This window comes from Pseudopodoces humilis, chromosome 5, assembly GCF_049639895.1.
Source record: "Pseudopodoces humilis isolate 2021_Gansu_Grassland_sample_001 chromosome 5, ASM4963989v1, whole genome shotgun sequence".
NCBI lineage: Eukaryota > Metazoa > Chordata > Aves > Passeriformes > Paridae > Pseudopodoces > Pseudopodoces humilis.
The window spans coordinates 10,756,519-10,775,670 of record NC_142204.1 but is presented as its reverse complement, the minus strand read 5'-3'; the positions used below and the strand labels follow the sequence as shown (position 1 = coordinate 10,775,670).

The window sequence follows — 19,152 nt, the reverse complement described above, 5'->3', positions numbered from 1 at the left end:
ATTTCCTACAAAGCCCAAGTGCCATAGAAAAAACAACTACTTCGTTTGTGTAATTTTGCATTAAAAATAGAAAACTTCTTACCATTGTCTTTGGAAGAAGACCAACAAGTTTTGAGGAAAACCAGAATGGAAAGAGCCATGATAAGTGGGGGGATGCTAAGTGAACACTGAATCCACTCTTCACACAGAATGGTAAAATTATTCCTTTAATGTGCATTTATTCATTTTTCATAAGGATCCTTAATGTTCAAAGTGCCAAAATAGTAAGAGAAAAAAGCCCTTAAGATACTGTTAACTTTAGAAACCACAAACAGAAATGTGAAAATTTCACAGACTGTTTCTATTTCTTTTTAAATGAAAGATAGTCACAACTTCCAGTGCCTCTATTTTTTTATGAAGTCTGCATGTCCACTAAAATCAATGATGAAATAATTTCAGATCTTTGGAGTACTCACCTGATCTGCACAGAAAGCACACTGACCATGAAGTTGTATGACATTTACATAACAGCTTCTGCATCCACAGACATGAAGGGTTTTGCTTGGTTTTGTTGTTGTTGTTGGGCAACGAGGTGTGGGAATTGTTTGTTTGTGGGTTTGTGTGTTTGAATACAGTGCCCATGCTCCCATGGGAAGATAGAGTATAAAACACTGGAGAAATCCCAGACACTTATTGAATACCACCCCCAGCACATTCCACAGGTCATCTCCTCTTTCAAATATCCAACAGATGCATTTTCCTGGGACAGAAAAGATGGGGAAAAATTTCCAGAAACCTCATGGTGGGCTGACTCTGGCTGAATGGCAGGTGCCCATGAAACTACTCCATAATGCCCTTTTCTTAACTGGACAGGGAAGAGAAAATGTAACAAAAGACCCCCAAGTCAAGATAAGGACAGCAAGAGATTGTTCACTAATTACTGCTACAGGCAAAACAGACTCAACTTGGGAAAAACTAGTTTATTGCTAATCAAATTAGGAAGTATAATGAGAAATAAAACCAAATCTTGAAACACTTTCTTGCACATCTCCCCAGGCTCAACTTCACTCCCAATTTCTCTACCTCTTTTCATCCAGCAGGGACAATGGGGGTTTTGGTCAGTTCATCTCACATTGTCTCTGCTGCTCCTTCCTCCTTGGGGGGAGGACTCCTCACACTTTTTCCCTGCTCCAGTGTGGGGTCCCTCCAAAGGAGACTAGGTCCTTCAGGAATTTCTCCAACATGAGTTCTTCCCAAGGGTTGTTTTTCATTATGTGCCCCAGCATGAGTCCCTTTCCATAAGGTACAGTCTTTCTCCAATGAGGGCTCCTCTCTCCACAGATTCTGCCAGGACCCTGCTCCAGCACAGGCTTCCCTTGGAGTCACAGCCTCTTTCAGGCATCCCCTTGCTCTGGTGTGGGCTCCTCCAGGGGCTGCAGGGGCTGCCTCTCCGTGGGCTGCACCACAGAATCTCAGGGGAATCTCAGCTCTGGAGCCTGGAGCAGCTCCTGCCCCTCCTTCTGTCCTGCCCTGGGTGTTTGCAGAGCTGTTCCTCTCACAATCACATTCCTCTCTTTCACCTGCTGTTGTGCAGTATCTTTCACACTTTCTTAACTACGTAATCACAGAGGTGCTAAAAGTGTTGCTGAAGGGCTCAGCCTTGACCAGCAGCAGGTCCATCATGGAGCTGGGGGAAGCTTCTGGCATCTTCTCACAGAAGTCTCCTCTGCAGTCCACCCCATCACCAAAACCTTGCCGCACAAACCTAACATTCCTTTAACTCAAGTTTCTCATTACATTTTCTACAGCTTCCTAAACACTTTATTCCCAAATGACACCAACAGGATCATTTAACAACAATGCTAACAGTTTCTTGTGTCTGGCATGAAGGAGAGATTTTATAGATGTTTGAAGAACAAAAGGATCCCTTCCAATGTACACACCTCATTCTCAGCTTGAAAAATATTTAGAAAGGGAAAACACTGAGACTTCTTTCTCCTTTACCAAAATATGAAAGGACCCTTCAGAGGATCGTGTATTCCCTCACCAGGCTGTACACATCAACACCAGCAACATCAGCATAGAGTTCAGGCACCACTGGCTCAGGCACCTGCAGCACTGTGTGCCCATTGCTGGTCTTCATAGCTGTTTTCAGGGAGCACAACAGGTGTGCTGGAGAAGGCCGGTGAGCTGCAGTCCACTGCCAGCAGGACTTCATGATGCAGTACCTGTAAATTATGAAATCATGTCTTCATGCAAACAAATGTACCTTAGATCTTCCCTGTGGATACTTTGTTCATTTCAGAGAATACCCTATAACTTAGAGGAGAAAAATCATTCCCCAGCAGCGCTGCACCTTGCAAGGAAGCAATGCAGCAGCAAAATGCAAGGGCTCTTAAGGAAACAGAAACAAGAGTCACTTTCCAGAAAAGGACAGAAAGGTTTTGGCCACAGAGGTTTTACGCAGCAGAACAAAATAAGATGTGGCAGACACAAATCTCCTCAGCTATCAGGTTACTCTTGGTATAGTCTAGACTTAGAAATCTTATGTAAAATCTCATTTCCTGTGTCTCACTTCTATTTAGCTCTGCCAACCTCATGTTCAACTGTCCATAAAGCAAGTGGCTTACATGGCTTGCTGGCAGCTGGAGGGCTGCTTCATAATGTTCTGTTTCTGCAGGAATGGTAAGATGTCAGAAGGTGGCACCTCAGGATATGGCGGAGCACCTGGAATGGCAAAAGGAGCAATGGTAGAAAACTCTATGGCAATGGTTGCAGAGAGCAGCTTCTGTGCAAGACTGCCTTCCATCCCTACCAAGATCTGGTTTTTTTCCTATCACAGTTCACAACAACAGAAGGTCTAAAAGGAATTGACGAGACTTTGCAAATTGGAAAAAAATCAGGGTGCTTATTTAAATGGCCCTACTTTACATTCTAAAATTAGAGATTTTTGGGTCTTGTTAATTTGCTGCTTCCTTACATATTTTTTTTTTAATTAGCATTCAATCTTCTTACCTAATGTAATCATTTCATACAGTAGAATTCCGAAAGACCATCTGCAAGAAAAGAAAACAAAGTGATGTTGTTTGCTGGCTTAAATAGATAAGAACAACTAGACATGGCCAGCAGACAGGAGAAAGCATGAGCTATAAAAGTGGAGCCTTATGCTGGAAGTAGATCTGCCTTCCTGTGAACTTCAGGACATGAAAAGATACATAAAGGAGTGAAAGAGACAGATCTGACAGACAGATGAACTTCTAGTCCCAAAACGAAGCCATACATGTCTGCCTTGATGGTAGGGGGTTTTCTCAGGAGCCTCTCTGGTGCCTGCCACTTGACGGGCACTTTCCATGTGTCTGAGCTGGCACCACATGTGTGAGTTTCATAGGCCAGGCCCAAACCACAGAGCTTAGCAGTGAAGTTGTGATGAAGAAGGACATTCCTGGCAGCAATGTCACCATGGAACAAGTTCTTTTCTTCAAGATAAGCCTGGGAAATTGGAAGAGAAAGAAAACAGGATTATTTTAAATGGAAATTTAATTTTTAGAAATTTTCGCTTTTTTATGCTTGAGTTTATGCTTGTCTTCAACAATGTGGAGTAGAGACGTGTGCTCACCAACATCATGGAAGCATATTTTAACAAAGTCTTTATTCTTAGGCCAAGAAGACTTGAGCCACCATGTAAATTTGTGTTGCAATCAAGCAGGAAGGAAAAAATGCCAACATGAGCAGACTTACCAGAGCTGCTACAACCTGCTGTCCAATCTCATATACCTGTCTCTCAGTGAGGTCATAGGGGACACCATCCATTGCCATTACATTCTAGAGACAAAATAAGAGACCTTGGTTCAAACAAATGCCACAGCAGTAGAACAGTGGAGAATGTTTACTTCTAATCTATCTAATCTTATGCTCCTCCTTCTCACAATTGCTCATAAATTGACTGAAATATAAGAGGACATAGATGGATGATGCTGATGGTGTGTTGCATAAGACAAGTACACTAGAGACAACTGGTGGGCAAACTGACATGTGGGTAAAAAATTAATAGGTTAGTCAGAATAACAGTGAAGAATGACAATTCACACAGGTCAAAGAAAGATATATTATAAATCAGAATAATGAGCAGAAAAACACATTTGTAACGTATGAATTGGGTACCTGGTACGAGACTAACAGTCCATCTCTCCTACCACCCTACCTGCAACAGTATGAGAGAGAGAGATGAGAGAGAGAATAAGGTAAGCACACAATGTTCTTCCTGTGCCATTTTACAGCCTACAGATACAGTCTATTTAAAACTTCCTGGGATGGTTATGGTTTCAACATGTTCAGCATCCTTTGAAAGGTTACTTTCCATAACCTCATAAGAAGGTCAGTATCCACAGCAGTCAGTGGCAGGACTGCTGTTAGTCAATTCCTCACTTCATAAAGAACCAGCTCCATTTGTTTGTTTTGAACATGACACATACTAGCTATATTTGCTACCACCTGGACCTTCTGCTGAACAGGACTGGAAGCAATCTTTCTGTATTTAGAGTTTCAGATGTAGGAGACTGATGGATTTACAGTGGTAACAGCAGAGCTGTTTCCGTGCCTTTTGTAACAAAGAGTCATAGATTCACTGAATATGCTGAGTTGGAAGGGACCCACAAGGATCATTGAGTGCAGCTCCTGGCCCTGCAATGGACATCCCAACAATCCAACCCTGTGCCTAACAGTGTTGTCCAAACACTCCTGGAGCTCAGACAGCCTTGGAGCTGTGACCATTGCGACCTGGAGCACCTGTTCAGTGCCCCACCATCCTCTGGGGGAAGAATGTCTTCCTGCTATCCAATCTAAACCTCCCCTGATATTTGGGCTCTTTTTTAGCTTGAGTTAACATTTCCAATGGACTGCATATTTTCATACTACCAGACCTCATCCTGTCAGATTTTACCCCTCAGCAATGGGCAGACATGAAGCCATCATTCACATATGTGAAACTTCTTTCTGTGCATTATTTAATTTTTAACTACGCTAAATTTCAGCTGTTCTTTTTATTGAAAAGTCTTGGAAGATCCTTCTGCAATTCCTTTGGGTCAGCCCTTGCCTTTACTGGCTGGAATCATCAGAAAATATCATCACTGTCACTGTCATGCCATTTTTAGGTTATTAATATATGCAATGAACAGCACCATGTCCTAGATAGCTGACCTCCTTTCAGTGCAGGTACCAACCTTTCATTCTTATATTGTTTCCTGGCTTTTAACACATTAGTTACCATCCCATGACCTTCCCCCTGTGTTGTAACAGCTCTGCTTTCTTAAAAGCACTTGGAGTGAGACATGATTTAAAACTTTAGAAATTCTGGTGGCTGTATGAATTCATGCTAATTCAAGTGCCTTATAGGCAGATATGTACCTATGTAATTTAAGAAGCTATTCTGTCATCACTTCTTTTGACTCACCTTCCGACATGTCCACAGAAATGTCAGCAAGTCACCAAGAGACACATCTTCCATGATCATATAAAGTGGGAGCTGGTCTATACAACATCCAACCAATTCAGCCAGGTTCTCATGATGACCAACATTATGATGAAATTTAATCCTTCCCAAAAAATCCTTTACTTTCTGGGGACTAGCTGGGTCTGAAAGAACAAAAAAAAACAAATTAAAAACAAAACAACAACAAATGGAAGCAGCAAAGAACAGGTTGACAGCTAAAATCAACATGGTCAGCAACCTTTAATCCTACCAGGACATACCTACAAGAGCATCTCAGACTTACTATACTGAACATAGCTTGTACTTGTCCAGTACTGATGGCAATGCTCTGCCCAGCAGCATGTCTGGGATACAGAGACTGTACCAAAGTGGATCCTAGCCATGGGCCCTACCTTGCAAGGCTTTCAATACCACAGTCTTAGTCTTCCCAGAGCTCCCAGTTTCCAACTGAGCCCTGTAGATGCTCCCAAAGGCACCAACTTTAATCAGCTGCAAGGTGTCTGGTAAGAGTTTCTCTCGTGGTATCTCTAATTCTTTCAGAGTCAAGGATGCAGAACTCAACAGGCTCGCCAAAGTTCTCTCACTCAGCTGGATGTAGCAGCTCTCTGTTGAGCAAAGTTCCTCCTGATTCTTTTTCGTCACTGACAAAAGCAAATACATATGATGCATAAAACCTGATATATGAACTCCTGTAATAGGTGGCAATGCTCATCCTTCTATGCTCTTTAATTTCTGCTCTACAGTGCTTTGTAAATCAGGGTGAAGTAAGGAACTGTTATTGTATCTTACTTATCCTGGCCCTTGAAGAGGAGAAAGAATTTATCTCCCACTCTATTTGATGAAAAGACAGAACCAGTCTAAAAATTTCTCCCATATTTAACTACATAACCTTTGCAGATAAGACTCATTCCCATGTGCTCAAGCAATGAACATTTTCTTTCATTACATGTTCTCAATTATTTCTCTTAATATAGGCTCAAGAGGTTGTTTCCCTCTACATACCCCAAATTAGTTCAGAACTGTACTTTCATTTCCACATAGCCACATGTGTACCAATAAATCTTTCCCTACCCCATCACCAGTCTGTGTTCTACTTCATGTTGTCTCCATAGGAAGAGGGAGACAGCCGTTTGAAATTAAATTTCTTAAATGGCAGCAGAGAAAATGGATTAACTAGGCATAGTATACATCAAAATTACTGTCATTCATAACTACCCCATAAAACTCTCATTGCAGCAACCGCCAAGAGGCTGTTACACAAATACACTTTTGCAGCTCTTGTGATGTTACCACAGCATGTTGAACAGCCTACATAGCATGATGCTTTAGATTTCCTCAGCTCCATCTACACTACAGCTTCCACTACTGCTGCTGAAAAATGGAGTAAATCAGGGTTCCCAAATTCTCTAATATTTACTGGATTGCTGAATACCACTTAGGATCCTCATAAATGATTTTTCTTAACAGCTCAAGCGATGGGGAAATAAAATTGGCTTCTGGCCACTGAAACCAATACTCTTTCCTCTGGTTGAGAAGCATTTTTTTTTACCTTGGGTTCTAGCTGGTGCTGATTGCTCCTGCTTTGCTCGCAGGCCACGGCAGTGGAGCCAAAGGATCACAGTGAGCACAATGACAAAAAATCCCACCAGGAGAACTGGGACAACGATCACTTCCATTTGATATTCACGCACAACTGTCAGCAGAGAAATAAAATGGAAAACCAAGGAATAAGCAGCACACTGGTTCTGTATAACCATGTAGCAACAATCCATTTCAGTAGCTTTCAACCCCAAAAGTGTTTGTTCCATCCTCTGGAATAGCTGAACACTGTTAGTCCTGCCACCTTCTTTTCAAAGGTGCTGAGTACCTAAACTGCATGAAATCGCTAAGACTCCCCACACCTAAGGTCACTTATTTAATTGCCTTAATATAGAGGCCAGGAATTGTAGCAATTTGAAGCATCAGTGAAACAAAAACAATACTTGTAGCAGGAAAGCTGGATATTGTGATGTCATTAAGTTCAATTACAGCTCCAGCTCCCTCCAGTAAAATTACACAGAGCATTTTAAAGAAAACTGTGTGTAGTCTCCTTTGGAGTTTCATTCGAAGACACTGCAATTAGCAAGGCTTGTGAAGGTAACTTTCTCCTGTCCCCAGATTTGGAGGTGGTTGAGACCATTTTATCAGTTCCCAAAGATGGCAGAAAGTCATGAAATCAAAATCCCACAAAACTGGTCCTTTGGGAAGCTGCAAGGAATCTTTAATGCCTGCTGTACACCTCATTCAAAGTAGGAATTCTCTAAAATGGCTGAAATTATGTGAGATTAATCCTGCCACAGAGACTTGATCCTCATAAACATTTCTCCCCTGAAACACAATGTAGGGAAAGCTCTATCAAATTTTTCTTGTGTGGGCTGGGATGCAGGTAGAGGAGGAGAAAGGGCTTGGCACACTTTTTAGTGAAGCTGGCCTTCCTGCCCAGCATGTGAAACCTTATTAAAGGAGTGTGTGAATCTTACCACACAGCTTGTCATTGTTATTGCATTCCAGCAGCATCCGTGAGAATCCTTTCACATCCACTGCCATGCTCAGCTACAATCAAGCAGGTCTCCAACCCCCACTTCCTTCACAGACGTAAAGAATAATAACAAAATTTATTAGGAGAAAGAATGATGATGATGAAGCAACAAGTGATGTGAATAGGGAGCTTTCTACCCGTTATAATCAGTGGCTGCATGAAGCAGTACTGGGATTTGAAGGCTTAGAGAATGACACAGGACATGAACTATCACATCTTATGTATGATGCATTGTATGACCAGAGAGAATTTAGAGTTAAGCTTGTTCTACAGTGTTCCACAAGCAAATAAGGACCCCTAGGCCTAAAGGCTGGCATATGTACAAAAATCCATAGATATTAACTTAATTATATTTAGAGAACATCTAATACACTCCTAGCTAACACATTTTCTAGATGCCAGAATGGCTCAGAATTTTATCTTCCCGTCCATTACAAGTGAACAGATCAGCAGCATGCATAGAAAATGTCATCCTTGACTACAGTCCTTGCCACAACTCCTACTGTTGCTCTACAAAGAGAAAGAGAAAAAAGACTTGTCATTAGGGCTCTCTGGTACCAACTTCTGAGCACTGCCAAGTCTGTAGGTATTCTGAAGCACAGCATCTGTACCTCTTCTGCATTTGTAGATGAAAATCCAGAGCCTGTACAAGCATGCACCTTGTTTAGCCTCTACTTCTTATGAACATTGCTAAAATGTAAGACTTAACAGCTTTGCAAACAGTATCATCTAGAACCTTTTATAGGAATTGTGACTTTTATCCTGTAAGCACCTACTTCGTTTTTGACTCTGAGTTTCAGGCAATTAACCTCAATGGCAAATATAGGGCATTGATTTCATGGAATTTGGTGATGAAACATTTAACAGTTTGTTCTCATGTTCAAAACTAATGAGTGAAATTATTCTTTATCAGTTGCACAATAGAGGCAGCAGAGAGAGGGAAATGGAATATATCTGTGCTTTAAGGTATCACAAAAAGTCTATTTCCTTTTTTTATTTAATTTCATTCTTAATGTGCTAACAGATTTACCTGGTTCCAAGATGTCGCTACACTAAGAATCCAGTCAAAGGAGTAACAACACAGCAATAATACCAAGCTTTTCAGGTACACTCTGAAAGCAAGCACACTAAAACAACCTGCTTCAGCTTTAACACATGCACACACATACACAGGGCCAGTCCTGGCTTCTTTCATTCTCAGGTACACACAGACTTCAGGATCATTAACCAGCAATCATATTGTATAATCTAAGTCATGAACAGTCCAAGCTCCATCTTAAGACTTGCTAAGGGCTTTGTACAGGTGCTTACTGGAAATGCACACTGACATTTAAACACCATGCATGCACAGGCACACAAAAGCACACACCCCAATTTGTGCTTATGGAGGGAGCAACAAAGATCCATGGAAAAAGCTCTGATGCAACAGCCACGTCTACACTGGTCACTGTCTGTAAAAAAGATTCCTCCCTACTCTTTATGCATATCCCAGCAGTGATGCCAGTGGGTGGCACTCATGTTTTCCAACCATACTCAAGGCAGAATCAGGGGATCCAGGAATGAAAACACTGGCAGTCACTGGCGCTTTATTTGCCCTGGCACTCCCATGTGCTGTGGCTGCTTATTGGGGTGTTATCACTGGAAAAGCTTGATTACAGAAGCCCACTTACACTCCATGTCTCTTTCCTCTCACAATACTCAGCAAGCAGAAAAAGAAGTTTCTCTCAGTAAGGTAATTCTGAAGTGCCCTTCAGTGCTACTTTTCAGGCCAACATCAAATAAATTCCTGTACTAGGCTGTTTCTGCAACTTACTTGTCTAACAGTAACATCATTGCATATCTATCCTCACAAGGAGAATGGTAACTCAGAAATCCAGAGAACTCACATTATAAATTTAATATTTTTTGCACTGGGAGACACATGAAAGTTATGTGGAACTAACATGTTCATGTGCATACCCAACACAGAGCAGGACTACTGACAGTGCTCAACTACTTATTCTATTAGATGAAGACATTTTCCTAGTACCAAGACAGGATAAAGGAAATTAAAATATCTTAAAAAGTTCAAAATCTGTACCTCACTAGCATTCTGATTTTCCTTGCCTGTGTGTTAACACTGTACCAAGATCAGTGCTGTCTAGATCATGTGCACACATACACTGTGTTACCTTGATTTAGAATTTGCATTAGAGAATTTGTGCAATTTCAACTAAATGTCAGCTTATTTATTCCACTGGATTTTTCAATATTCTTTTACACAGACTGAATTCCACTCACAGGAATTCACAGAATCATAAATGTTGGAAAAGACCCTTAAAATCAAGTCCAACAGTCAGCCCAGCACCACCACCATGTTCACCACTAAACCACGTCCTCGTGTACCACCTCCACAGGTTTTTTGTACATTTCCAGGGATGGTGACTCTACCAACTTCACTGGGCAGCCTATCCCATTGTTTAATGACTCTCAGCAAAGAAATTTTTCCTAATTTAATATAAACATCCCCTGGCACAGCTTGAGGACATTTTCTCTTGTCCTGTCCCTTGTTCCCTGGGAGCAGAGCCCCAATTGTCCCCTCCTGTCAGGGAATTGTGCAGAGCCAGAAGGCCCCCTGAGCCTCCTTTTCTCCAGGCTGAGCCCCCCCAGCTCCCTCAGCCCCTCCTGGTGCTCCAAACCCTTCCCCAACTCCATTCCCTTCTCTGGACATGCTCCAGCTCCTCAATGTCCACCTTGTCCTGAGGTTCCCAAGCTGCCCCAGGATCTGAGGTGTGGCCCCAGCAGTGCCCAGCACAGGGACAGTCACTGCCCTGGCCCTGCTGCCACACCACGGCTGGCACAGCCCAGGTGCCTTTGGCCTCTTGCCCTGCTGGGCTCTTGTCCAGCTGCTGTCCCCAGCACCCCCAGGGTCTTTCCCAGCTTTCCAGCCCCTCTGCCCCAGCCTGGAGCTGCAGGGGTTCGTGTGAGCCAAGGGCAGCACCCAGGACCTGGCCTTGTTGACCCTCAGACCACTGGCCTGAGCCCATGGATCCAGCCTGTCCAGATCCCTCTGCAGAGCCTTCTGACCCTCAACCTGAACCCAAATCTTGGTGTCAAAGCTAAATATACAGTGAAGACCACAGTACCTAAAAACAGCAGAAGCAGCTGCTCTTAGACAATGGGAAATACAAGTCAAAACCTTATCAGAAGTTAAACTACAGTCACCAGGACTTGCAAACTGCTCCTAGCAGACTACTTGGTACACAGCACGTGGCACAGCAGTTCCACAGCCTGGTAGCAGTGACAGGTTAATTAGCCCCCATCCTACACCAGCACTGCTCCTCTGTGCACATCTGCCAACACGATGAACACTTGGGGAAAGATGGCATTTTGTTTCCAGCCATGCTTGTTTGCAAAGCTGTTTTGCTGACCAGGCAATTTAGACCAAGCACAGAGGCCAACAGAGGGACGGGAATAAGCAGCTAAAGGCGTCAGCTCCAGCAGCTGCTTAAACCAGTTCAGGAAGCCAAATACTGAATGTGAATGTAGCCGAGATGAATTAAGTGCTCACCAATGCAAAAAGAACGGCTTATCTCCTCTCTCTGCTTTCTTCTCATTGCTTTTTTGCTCTCAATTGTGCAACTGATCACATAGTAAACTGATTCAAACTACTAACCCAGCAGGAAAAATGCATTGCTCTTTTGCCATGGTGATTTCCTGCCATTTTAGTGGTCAGTATTAGTCAAGGGTGAATGGCTAGTTCATGTAAAGCTGCACTGTGAAACCACTCCTTGTGTGAGCACAGATTCACAAGCACTGTGCCAGCAGAAGCCTTACCATGATTTTTCCTGTCCCTGTCATTCATTCTCACATGGATACTGTCCCAATAGCAATAGCAGAAGCATTCACATGGCAGTGTGGTAAACTGAACCAGGAAGGTGATCTGCCCTAAAATAATCAATCCTCTCTTACATTTTATGTCCTTAAAGTTCTCATCAAGCTCAAATTATGCTATTTAAAGTTCCAGGGCTGACTTAAGAAGCCTGAGTGACAAACTTTGTGGTTAAGACTGAAAAGAAAGAGAAATATCAAGACTTAACATGCCCATGGAATATATGGGAACAGACAGCTTGAATACTGCCCACACAGAAGCTGCCTGCTGCTTGCTCCTGCCATGTTTAGGAGAGTAAGTTGCTCATATTCACAGCAAATATACAGTTTTGCCCCTGAATATGTCTAATTTGTGAGCTACCACCAGTTCCCATCTTCAGTGCAAACATGTAAATCCTTGTGTAATGATTAGCTAAAGATCTAAAGAAACAGCTGATTAATTAAATACGACAAAAAATAAAGGCTAAGATTCATCTGGATCTTCATTAGACAGGTGAAGTCTAATGAAGATCCAGATGAATCTGGTTCTTCATTAAAAAGTGAAAGGAGCTGATATGGACTTAATGCAGTTATTTCTCCAAACATCCTGTCCCACATTAACTGCATACCACTTTATTATAAAAATAATCTTACACTTGTTTTTCACGCACCCATTGTGAGGACCAGCTGTAATATGACTACAGGCACATAAAGAACAGCTGAGTAATTCAGTAACTTCAGTCCAGCACAGTGCTGATAGAAGACAAATCCTTCTGTCTTCTACTTAATTTCTTGCAGTGGCAGAACCTTGCTCTCCAGCTTTTCCAGTTACCATTTCACAGTTGCTTTTATTATTTCCCTCCCCTTTTATCTGACCTTTGAACATGGTCAACAGTCAAGGCTTTGGCAACTACTCTGCACAAGCACACTCTACTGGCTGTGCAGCAGGAAGAGAGTGGAAATACCAGGGAATTGCAGGAACCAAAACAGCAGGAAACCACCAGGTGTGGGCAGCTGTGGATATTGAATGTGAGAGAAAAGGGAGAAATTAAGCACCATTGTAAAGCAAACAGTGAAAATGAAAATATTTTTCCCCTGCCACATCCACTGTTTACTAAAAGCAGCATCCACACAAATAAAAAACAAGCCTGGCAGGTTTCAGCCATGCATTTGTTAGACTGCATATTCTGTCTCTTCTGCCTGCAGAAGACCTTAGTGACTACCTTCAACAACCTGGCAGACCGTGACATTTTTGCAATGTTTCCCTGGCCTGTGGAGTCATCTCATCTCTCACTGCAAGGCACCTGTGGGTTAACAAGCAGCATCTTTGATTGTGCAGAATGGGAAATTGTGACCAGCCACACTAGAGTCACTTCTGTCCTTGTGAACAAGGATTAAAAATAATATTCTGTGGCTTGCTGTAACACTGTCTCAGCTATAAAGATTAAGTAGTATTAGTCGCTTTTGAAACAGCTGGTAGCTGTAACACCCTGTAAGAAAACAAAGTGTTTCAAAAATCACATACAGAGACACGATTTTCTCTTGGTCCAAAATTAGAAGCAATACTTGAATATCAAACCTAGGCTAGCTGCTAAAGCATATTAAGGGAGTGGAAGAAAATTAGGCTGACCACTTTTGAAGAGCCAGACCATAGAGAAAACAGCAAATAACGAGGCCCATGCTGCTATTTGAGCAGGTGGTTACTTAGAGGAAACGGCTCCTCTTCAATATAGCAGAAAAAAACAGGCGAAGTTAACAGTCACTACAGCACTGAGAAATGAGTCAGGAGGACAGTGCTGCTGTGCTTTTATGCTAAAAATGTTAGTTCTAACTGGAACTGTTTCAGTGTAGACATGCAAGTTCTTACAGTGCTAGGTTTTGCTTAAACTCAGAACATCTACAAAAATTGATTTATTTGCACTGCATAAGGAAATCTAAGTACAGAAGTATGAAATGGTACAGGACCTGAATGGGGATTAAGACAAAAATATTTTTTCTAATGCAGACATGGCCTACTGTAGTTTCTGGAAAATTAACATATATCTTCCCATTGAATTAAGGCCGGCAAAAGTAATTCTTCACAGGTAATCTAAAGAATAAGTTAAAAAAATTTTAAAAAACCAACAAAGACTACATTAAGCTGAAGCCCTTAATGAGCAGGCTATTAAAAGTCTAGAGGCCAAACTTCCAACAGTACACTATCACCTATGGCTTCCTTTTATGACACCAAAATCATATTCTACTTTTGAAAATGTCTCCCTACTGACTGAGCTCTGATTTTGCTGGTAGCTGCCTGTATTAAGCCTGTATCAAACCCCAGCACAAATACAGAAATTCTGAAAGACTGTGACAGCAAAAGCCATGACAGAACATGAGAAGAATGAGGGATTTTTGTTTCAAAGGACCATGCATATATATAGCTCTTCTTGCGAAAAACTTACTATGTGATGAAAATACTGCATGACATCACAATGTTGCTTAATGGTTTAAGAAACCCAACATAAATCTGCTTTCATAAATTCACAGCCACCTGAAACAGTGCAGACAACTTTAGTTTCAGTTTCCCAAGTTCTGAATGTTTCTCGATGGATTTAGCATAGATTTTGTTTGTATTTTAATCAGTAGCTCATGCACACACAGGTTAACACAGGACAATCTAGATATCTACACCACTTCGGGTTACATCTAGATATCTGCACCACTGCCTTACAATTAAGCAACAGTGATGGGAGTAAAATGGTAATTAGTTTTGAATTCAGCCCTAGGCATGTATTACTTACCTAAAGACTGAACATATCTATACACACATGCATAGCATCACCCTGTTTCAGTGAACTGAGACTAATTTTATAAAAAATTTAATTATTTTGCTAATTTCTTTCTCTTTAAAAAATGCCTGTGAGCTATTTCATTCAAATCAGCCAGCGTATAGAGGACATCCCTCTTTTATTTTTTCTTAAACCCCAATACCATTATGATCACAGAAATGACTAAAAGTAGCTTCGCTACAATCAGTAAACATATGTACATGTGTACATACATGTACATATGTACATGCACACATACACACATGTAAAGTTATCTTCTAATTCAGGTCACATTTATGTTAATAAAAGTATTTTAAGGAATAAATATTCAAGGGCTGATCTTCCAGAAGCACTTTTTCTCACTTACCTGAATGACACCGCTTCCCGTGCCCTGCGGTTGTCTTTTCCTGAAGCTCTCCGGCTGCCGGTTCCCAGTTTGTGAGGCCACTTCCAGTAACACTGATGATTACCTTGCTACGGTTGTAATTTTTTATGACTAAATTCCTCCTCACTGATTTTTCTACTCCAGTCCTGCCCAGCTTTGGTTCTTTGCTTCTCTAGGTCTCCTCAGCTGTCTCTCCAGGGACTTGCAACACATAGCTGACACGAAGGCACACACTTGCAGAACGGGTCTGCCTGGCTTCCACACCACAGCTGCTCATGGGCTGACTACAGACACAGGCACAGCAGACAGAGAGCCCTCGAGCAGGCACCTGCAGTGGGGTTTGAAAGGCAGACCAATACAGATCAAGAGGGACAGGTTATGTAGTAAACAGAACTCATATGCTTCTGGTTACAGGTACACATTTAGAAAGAATGGGCTCTTTGGAACAGAAAATCTGTACAAAACCTCCAGAGGCTGAAAAAGCACTCCATCGGGAACACAGTCTCCAAGTGAAGAACAAGATAAAACAATAATATCAAAACATGCTTCAGCAGACTGCAGAAACAGGGTTTTTCACATTCTGCCTTGCCCCTCGGTGTCCCTCCTGATCAGGCTCTCCATACATTCTGCCAGAACTTTGATAAGTTTGGCTTTTCCCTGCCCTTTTCTCACACTACTCTGAACTCCCCAACCACAGCAGACAATATTCCTGAACTTCCCTGTGACCTCTTCCTGCCATGATGCCCTTGGGGTCTCCACTGTGCTCTGCTGGTGTCCTCAGCAGCCACGGGTTGTAATCGTCATCACACCTCAGCATTTTAGTTCTGAGGACTTTCTTCTCAACCAATCACAAGTGCCAGCTGTTGGCCTGCCCTCCCCTATCTCTGATAAATCTTGTGTTAAGCATTTCAAATTCCAGAGTCCTGGTTATATCAGTGTACACAAGATTATTTTCTAACCTATTTCACAGGAGTGAGAGACAGTTGCATTTCAAGAGTAAACAGCATGCAACCTACTTGTCCTTGAGAGACAAACTTCATTTCACAGTCAGCAACTCAATGCAGGTGGCTTGGGGAAGATGGAGCAGAGAATGTGATCTGTGCCAACTCTTTTAGCCAAATTCACCTACTCCTGTTAACATTTTGTCACTGCATATAATTATGTCGTTGTGGGGAAAATTTTAATTTTCACAATCAATACTTTTAGGCATCAAAGGACAATAGTTAATTTAAGAGAGACTTATCCTTAGCATTATTCTTCCAGCTGGCATTTACCCATGTGTACAAAATGATGAAAACCAGGAGTGAATTCTTCATTGCTTGATCTCTCTACAGACATTGGCAGGAGTGGGCAAAATAGTAGTAGCAAAATAGTCCTGCGATATGGTTTTTTATCCCCTGAGAAACCAGGAAAGACATCTTCTAGACTCAAAATTTTCTTGAATTATAAAGATCATTACAGCTGCAGAACGTAGGCTTACACTCTGGTTTCAGCTTTCCTCTCATTCTGTACTAACTTGCATTGACTCTCTGCAGTGTTTTCTCCACAAAGGAGCAGGCAATCTGTCTTATACTTAATTCTCCATTAAATAGTAGGTAAAATGCAAATAACAGTTCCTCATATAAATGAGTTACTTACTGAAATTAGTTACATTCCATAGGCACCTTCCTCAACAGCACCTGGAGGAAAACCTATTCAGATTCCTGTTTAAAAATATGACAACTGAAAATCTTCCTCCTTCTTCCAGTTTCTACACCTCCATGCTGTGCAGTAGAGTGTGAAAGGCAAAGAGTTAAATATTCAGGGTAAGCATATGCAAAAGCAGAAATGGCTGCAGCTTTTAATTTCCCCCACCAGTGTCTCTGTTGTGCTCCCAGTCTGACTGGTTGGATAAGATATTTTAATGGTTCAGAGTTCAAGCTTCAGCCTATATAATCCTCCTCATTCATCAACAAGCCTTTTCACTGTTTACTGATGTGACAGAAGTGATTTGTTGTCCTGTGAGAAACAGACTTTTCCTGCTATGTCTTGTATTGTATGTGCATCCAGAAAGAAAATATTGCCTGTTTAACATCCTATATACTTTTCTGCTTTTGCCTTATGGTTGAGCACACCGAAAGGCAGCAGACTGGCAGTTTTACTAACATGACCATCCTCTTTATCTCCAAGACAGCTGTAGCACACCTAGAAACCATCCTAACCACACACAGCTGCACCATAGCCTCAAGATGGGTTCTTGACCTAATTTCACATTCTAAGACTTAAAACTGTGGCTTATAGCTGATAGACTGTGACTGATCTTTTGGTCAACTTAAGCCCACAGAGGTGTAGAGACTCAGACAAAAATGGGCTAATGTGTAAGTCTCAAACAACAACAGTCAGGTGGCTGCAGAGCCAACCAAGAATTGTAGGTAATAGCACACTGTGGGAAAGAACAAGATGTGGCTGGGGAGGGGCCATGCAGAGGAAGGGCAGCACTTTTCTAGAACAAACACCCTTGACGTAGTTTCTGCAGATAAGTACAACATGGCACAGTACAGGAATGATCTAAAAGTGAAAAACCTCCCATCATTATCCTAAGCGTCTGCTTTGCCTCATGAGCTTTGCCTCTCAAAGTAGCAGGTTTTCTTAATCAAGAAAAATTAAAAGTCTATTTTTTTTAATGGCAATTCTATTGTGATTTTCAGTTCAGCCCTGCAGTATTTGTTATTTAAAATTTCCAAAGGTAGCACCATATGAAAAGAAATAAAGTAGAAAACTGAAATGACCTAATGATTAAGCATCAATCTTCACCAGCCAGCTGAAGGTCCAGTAATTTGCTAGCACTTCTATTCAGGGATTTCTACTCAACTGCTTTTGAACACCTGCAAAACTTTAGCAACACAATACTTCGTGATAAAGTTGCATTCATGCAACTTAGGTGAATAAATATTTATTTGGAAGGTGGATTCTCATCTTCAAACCAGCTACTCAGTTGGCAGTGATATGAGTGGTTGATTGCAAGAGACGGGCAAGTCTGCTGCACAGTGAGAATACTAACATACCAAGTAATTTTAAAACAGGACTAAGTTTGTGCTTGTGTGGATGAAAAAGAATAACAAGAAACAGCCCAAACCATTCCAGGTTTGGATATTATCTGGAATGAGACATGACTTGGAGTATGGACAATTCAGAAATGGGTCTTGATTCTCACTCTGCTATAAACCAGTAATTCCTATCTATTAACTCTTGCCAAATTTTGAGTCTTGCTGATCTTTCTCCAGAAGAATTCTAACTTGATTTTGCCTAGTCCTGCAAACACCTCCTTCAATTTTTTGTATTTTTTTAATGATGCAAACATCATGGGATCACAGAACAGTTTGGAAAAGGACCTTCAAAGACCATGCAGTTCTAACCCCCCTGCCGTTTCGACTAGTCCATACAGCCTGACCCCGAACATTTATAGGGATGGGCATCCACAACTTTCTGAAGGCAACCTGTTCCAACTTCTCACCACCCTCATTGGAATTTTTCCTTATATCCGATATAAACCTACGCTATTTAGCTGTGAACCTGCTGCTAGTTATGCTGTCATTGCCGGCCCTGGTCTGACGTCTCCCTCTATCCCGCCGGCAGGGAGAGACTCCCTGAGAAAAGCAGCAGAAGCACCACCCAGCTTTCAAACTTAAGGGTTAAGATGTACCTCCTGCGTTACTTTCCTGAAAGTTCCTAAAACCACCAGAGGCCGTCTCCCGCAGCCGCTCTCGCCACGCCTTCAACTCCTGCGGCTCGCCCCGGGGCGGTGCGGGACGGGCTGGCGGAGGAGGGCGCCCCGTGCAGCAGGCGGGGCCGTGGGCCAGGCGAGTGTGACCTCCCCTGCTCCGGCCCCCGGGAACGGGCACCGCCCCGGGAAGGGGGAAGGAACGTCGCTCTGTCCAGCAGGCCCGGCCCGGGACCGTGTTTAACGTCTTCTCTCCTTCTCTGCTTTTTCCTGATGATTAAGCGCACTGAAAGACAGCAGACTGGCAGTTTTATTAACATGACCATCCCCTTTATCTCTAGGACAGCTGTTGCACACGTGGAAACT

The 19,152-nt window shown here is 42.2% G+C and overlaps 1 protein-coding gene across 6 annotated transcripts; it reads right to left on the bottom strand.

Annotated features, from left to right (window-relative positions):
- Positions 1-268: 268 nt before the first annotated feature.
- STYK1 (STY kinase 1) lies at positions 269-18,888 on the bottom strand. 6 transcript variants are annotated; one of them, XM_088055792.1, is made up of 12 exons: positions 18,769-18,888; positions 16,725-16,849; positions 15,069-15,414; positions 7,987-8,091; positions 7,017-7,160; positions 5,860-6,108; positions 5,429-5,610; positions 3,718-3,801; positions 3,260-3,468; positions 2,995-3,035; positions 2,610-2,706; positions 270-2,207 (listed from the first exon to the last, which is right to left on the bottom strand). In XM_088055792.1, exons 4-12 carry the CDS (start codon positions 8,051-8,053, stop codon positions 2,003-2,005), a joined length of 1,278 nt encoding a protein of 425 aa, XP_087911918.1. In that variant the 5' UTR covers positions 8,054-8,091; positions 15,069-15,414; positions 16,725-16,849; positions 18,769-18,888; the 3' UTR covers positions 270-2,002. The 6 variants fall into 6 exon arrangements, with proteins under 6 accessions (XP_014117145.1, XP_087911918.1, XP_087911920.1 ...); XM_088055794.1 differs by having other exon boundaries at positions 16,725-16,789; positions 18,769-18,871; XM_088055793.1 differs by lacking the exon at positions 18,769-18,888 and adding an exon at positions 18,622-18,742.
- Between the last annotated feature and the right edge of the window lie 264 nt (positions 18,889-19,152).

Excerpts from the sequence above, each read along its gene's own strand:
- STYK1 (XM_088055792.1), bottom strand. The coding sequence starts at position 8,053 with ATGGCAGTGGATGTGAAAGGATTCTCACGGATGCTGCTGGAATGCAAT. Across the intron at positions 7,161-7,986 it reads TAACAATGACAAGCTGTGTG|TTGTGCGTGAATATCAAATG; the intron begins GTAAGATTCACA and ends CTCTGCTGACAG. Across the intron at positions 5,611-5,859 it reads GGTATTGAAAGCCTTGCAAG|ACCCAGCTAGTCCCCAGAAA; the intron begins GTAGGGCCCATG and ends TTGTTCTTTCAG.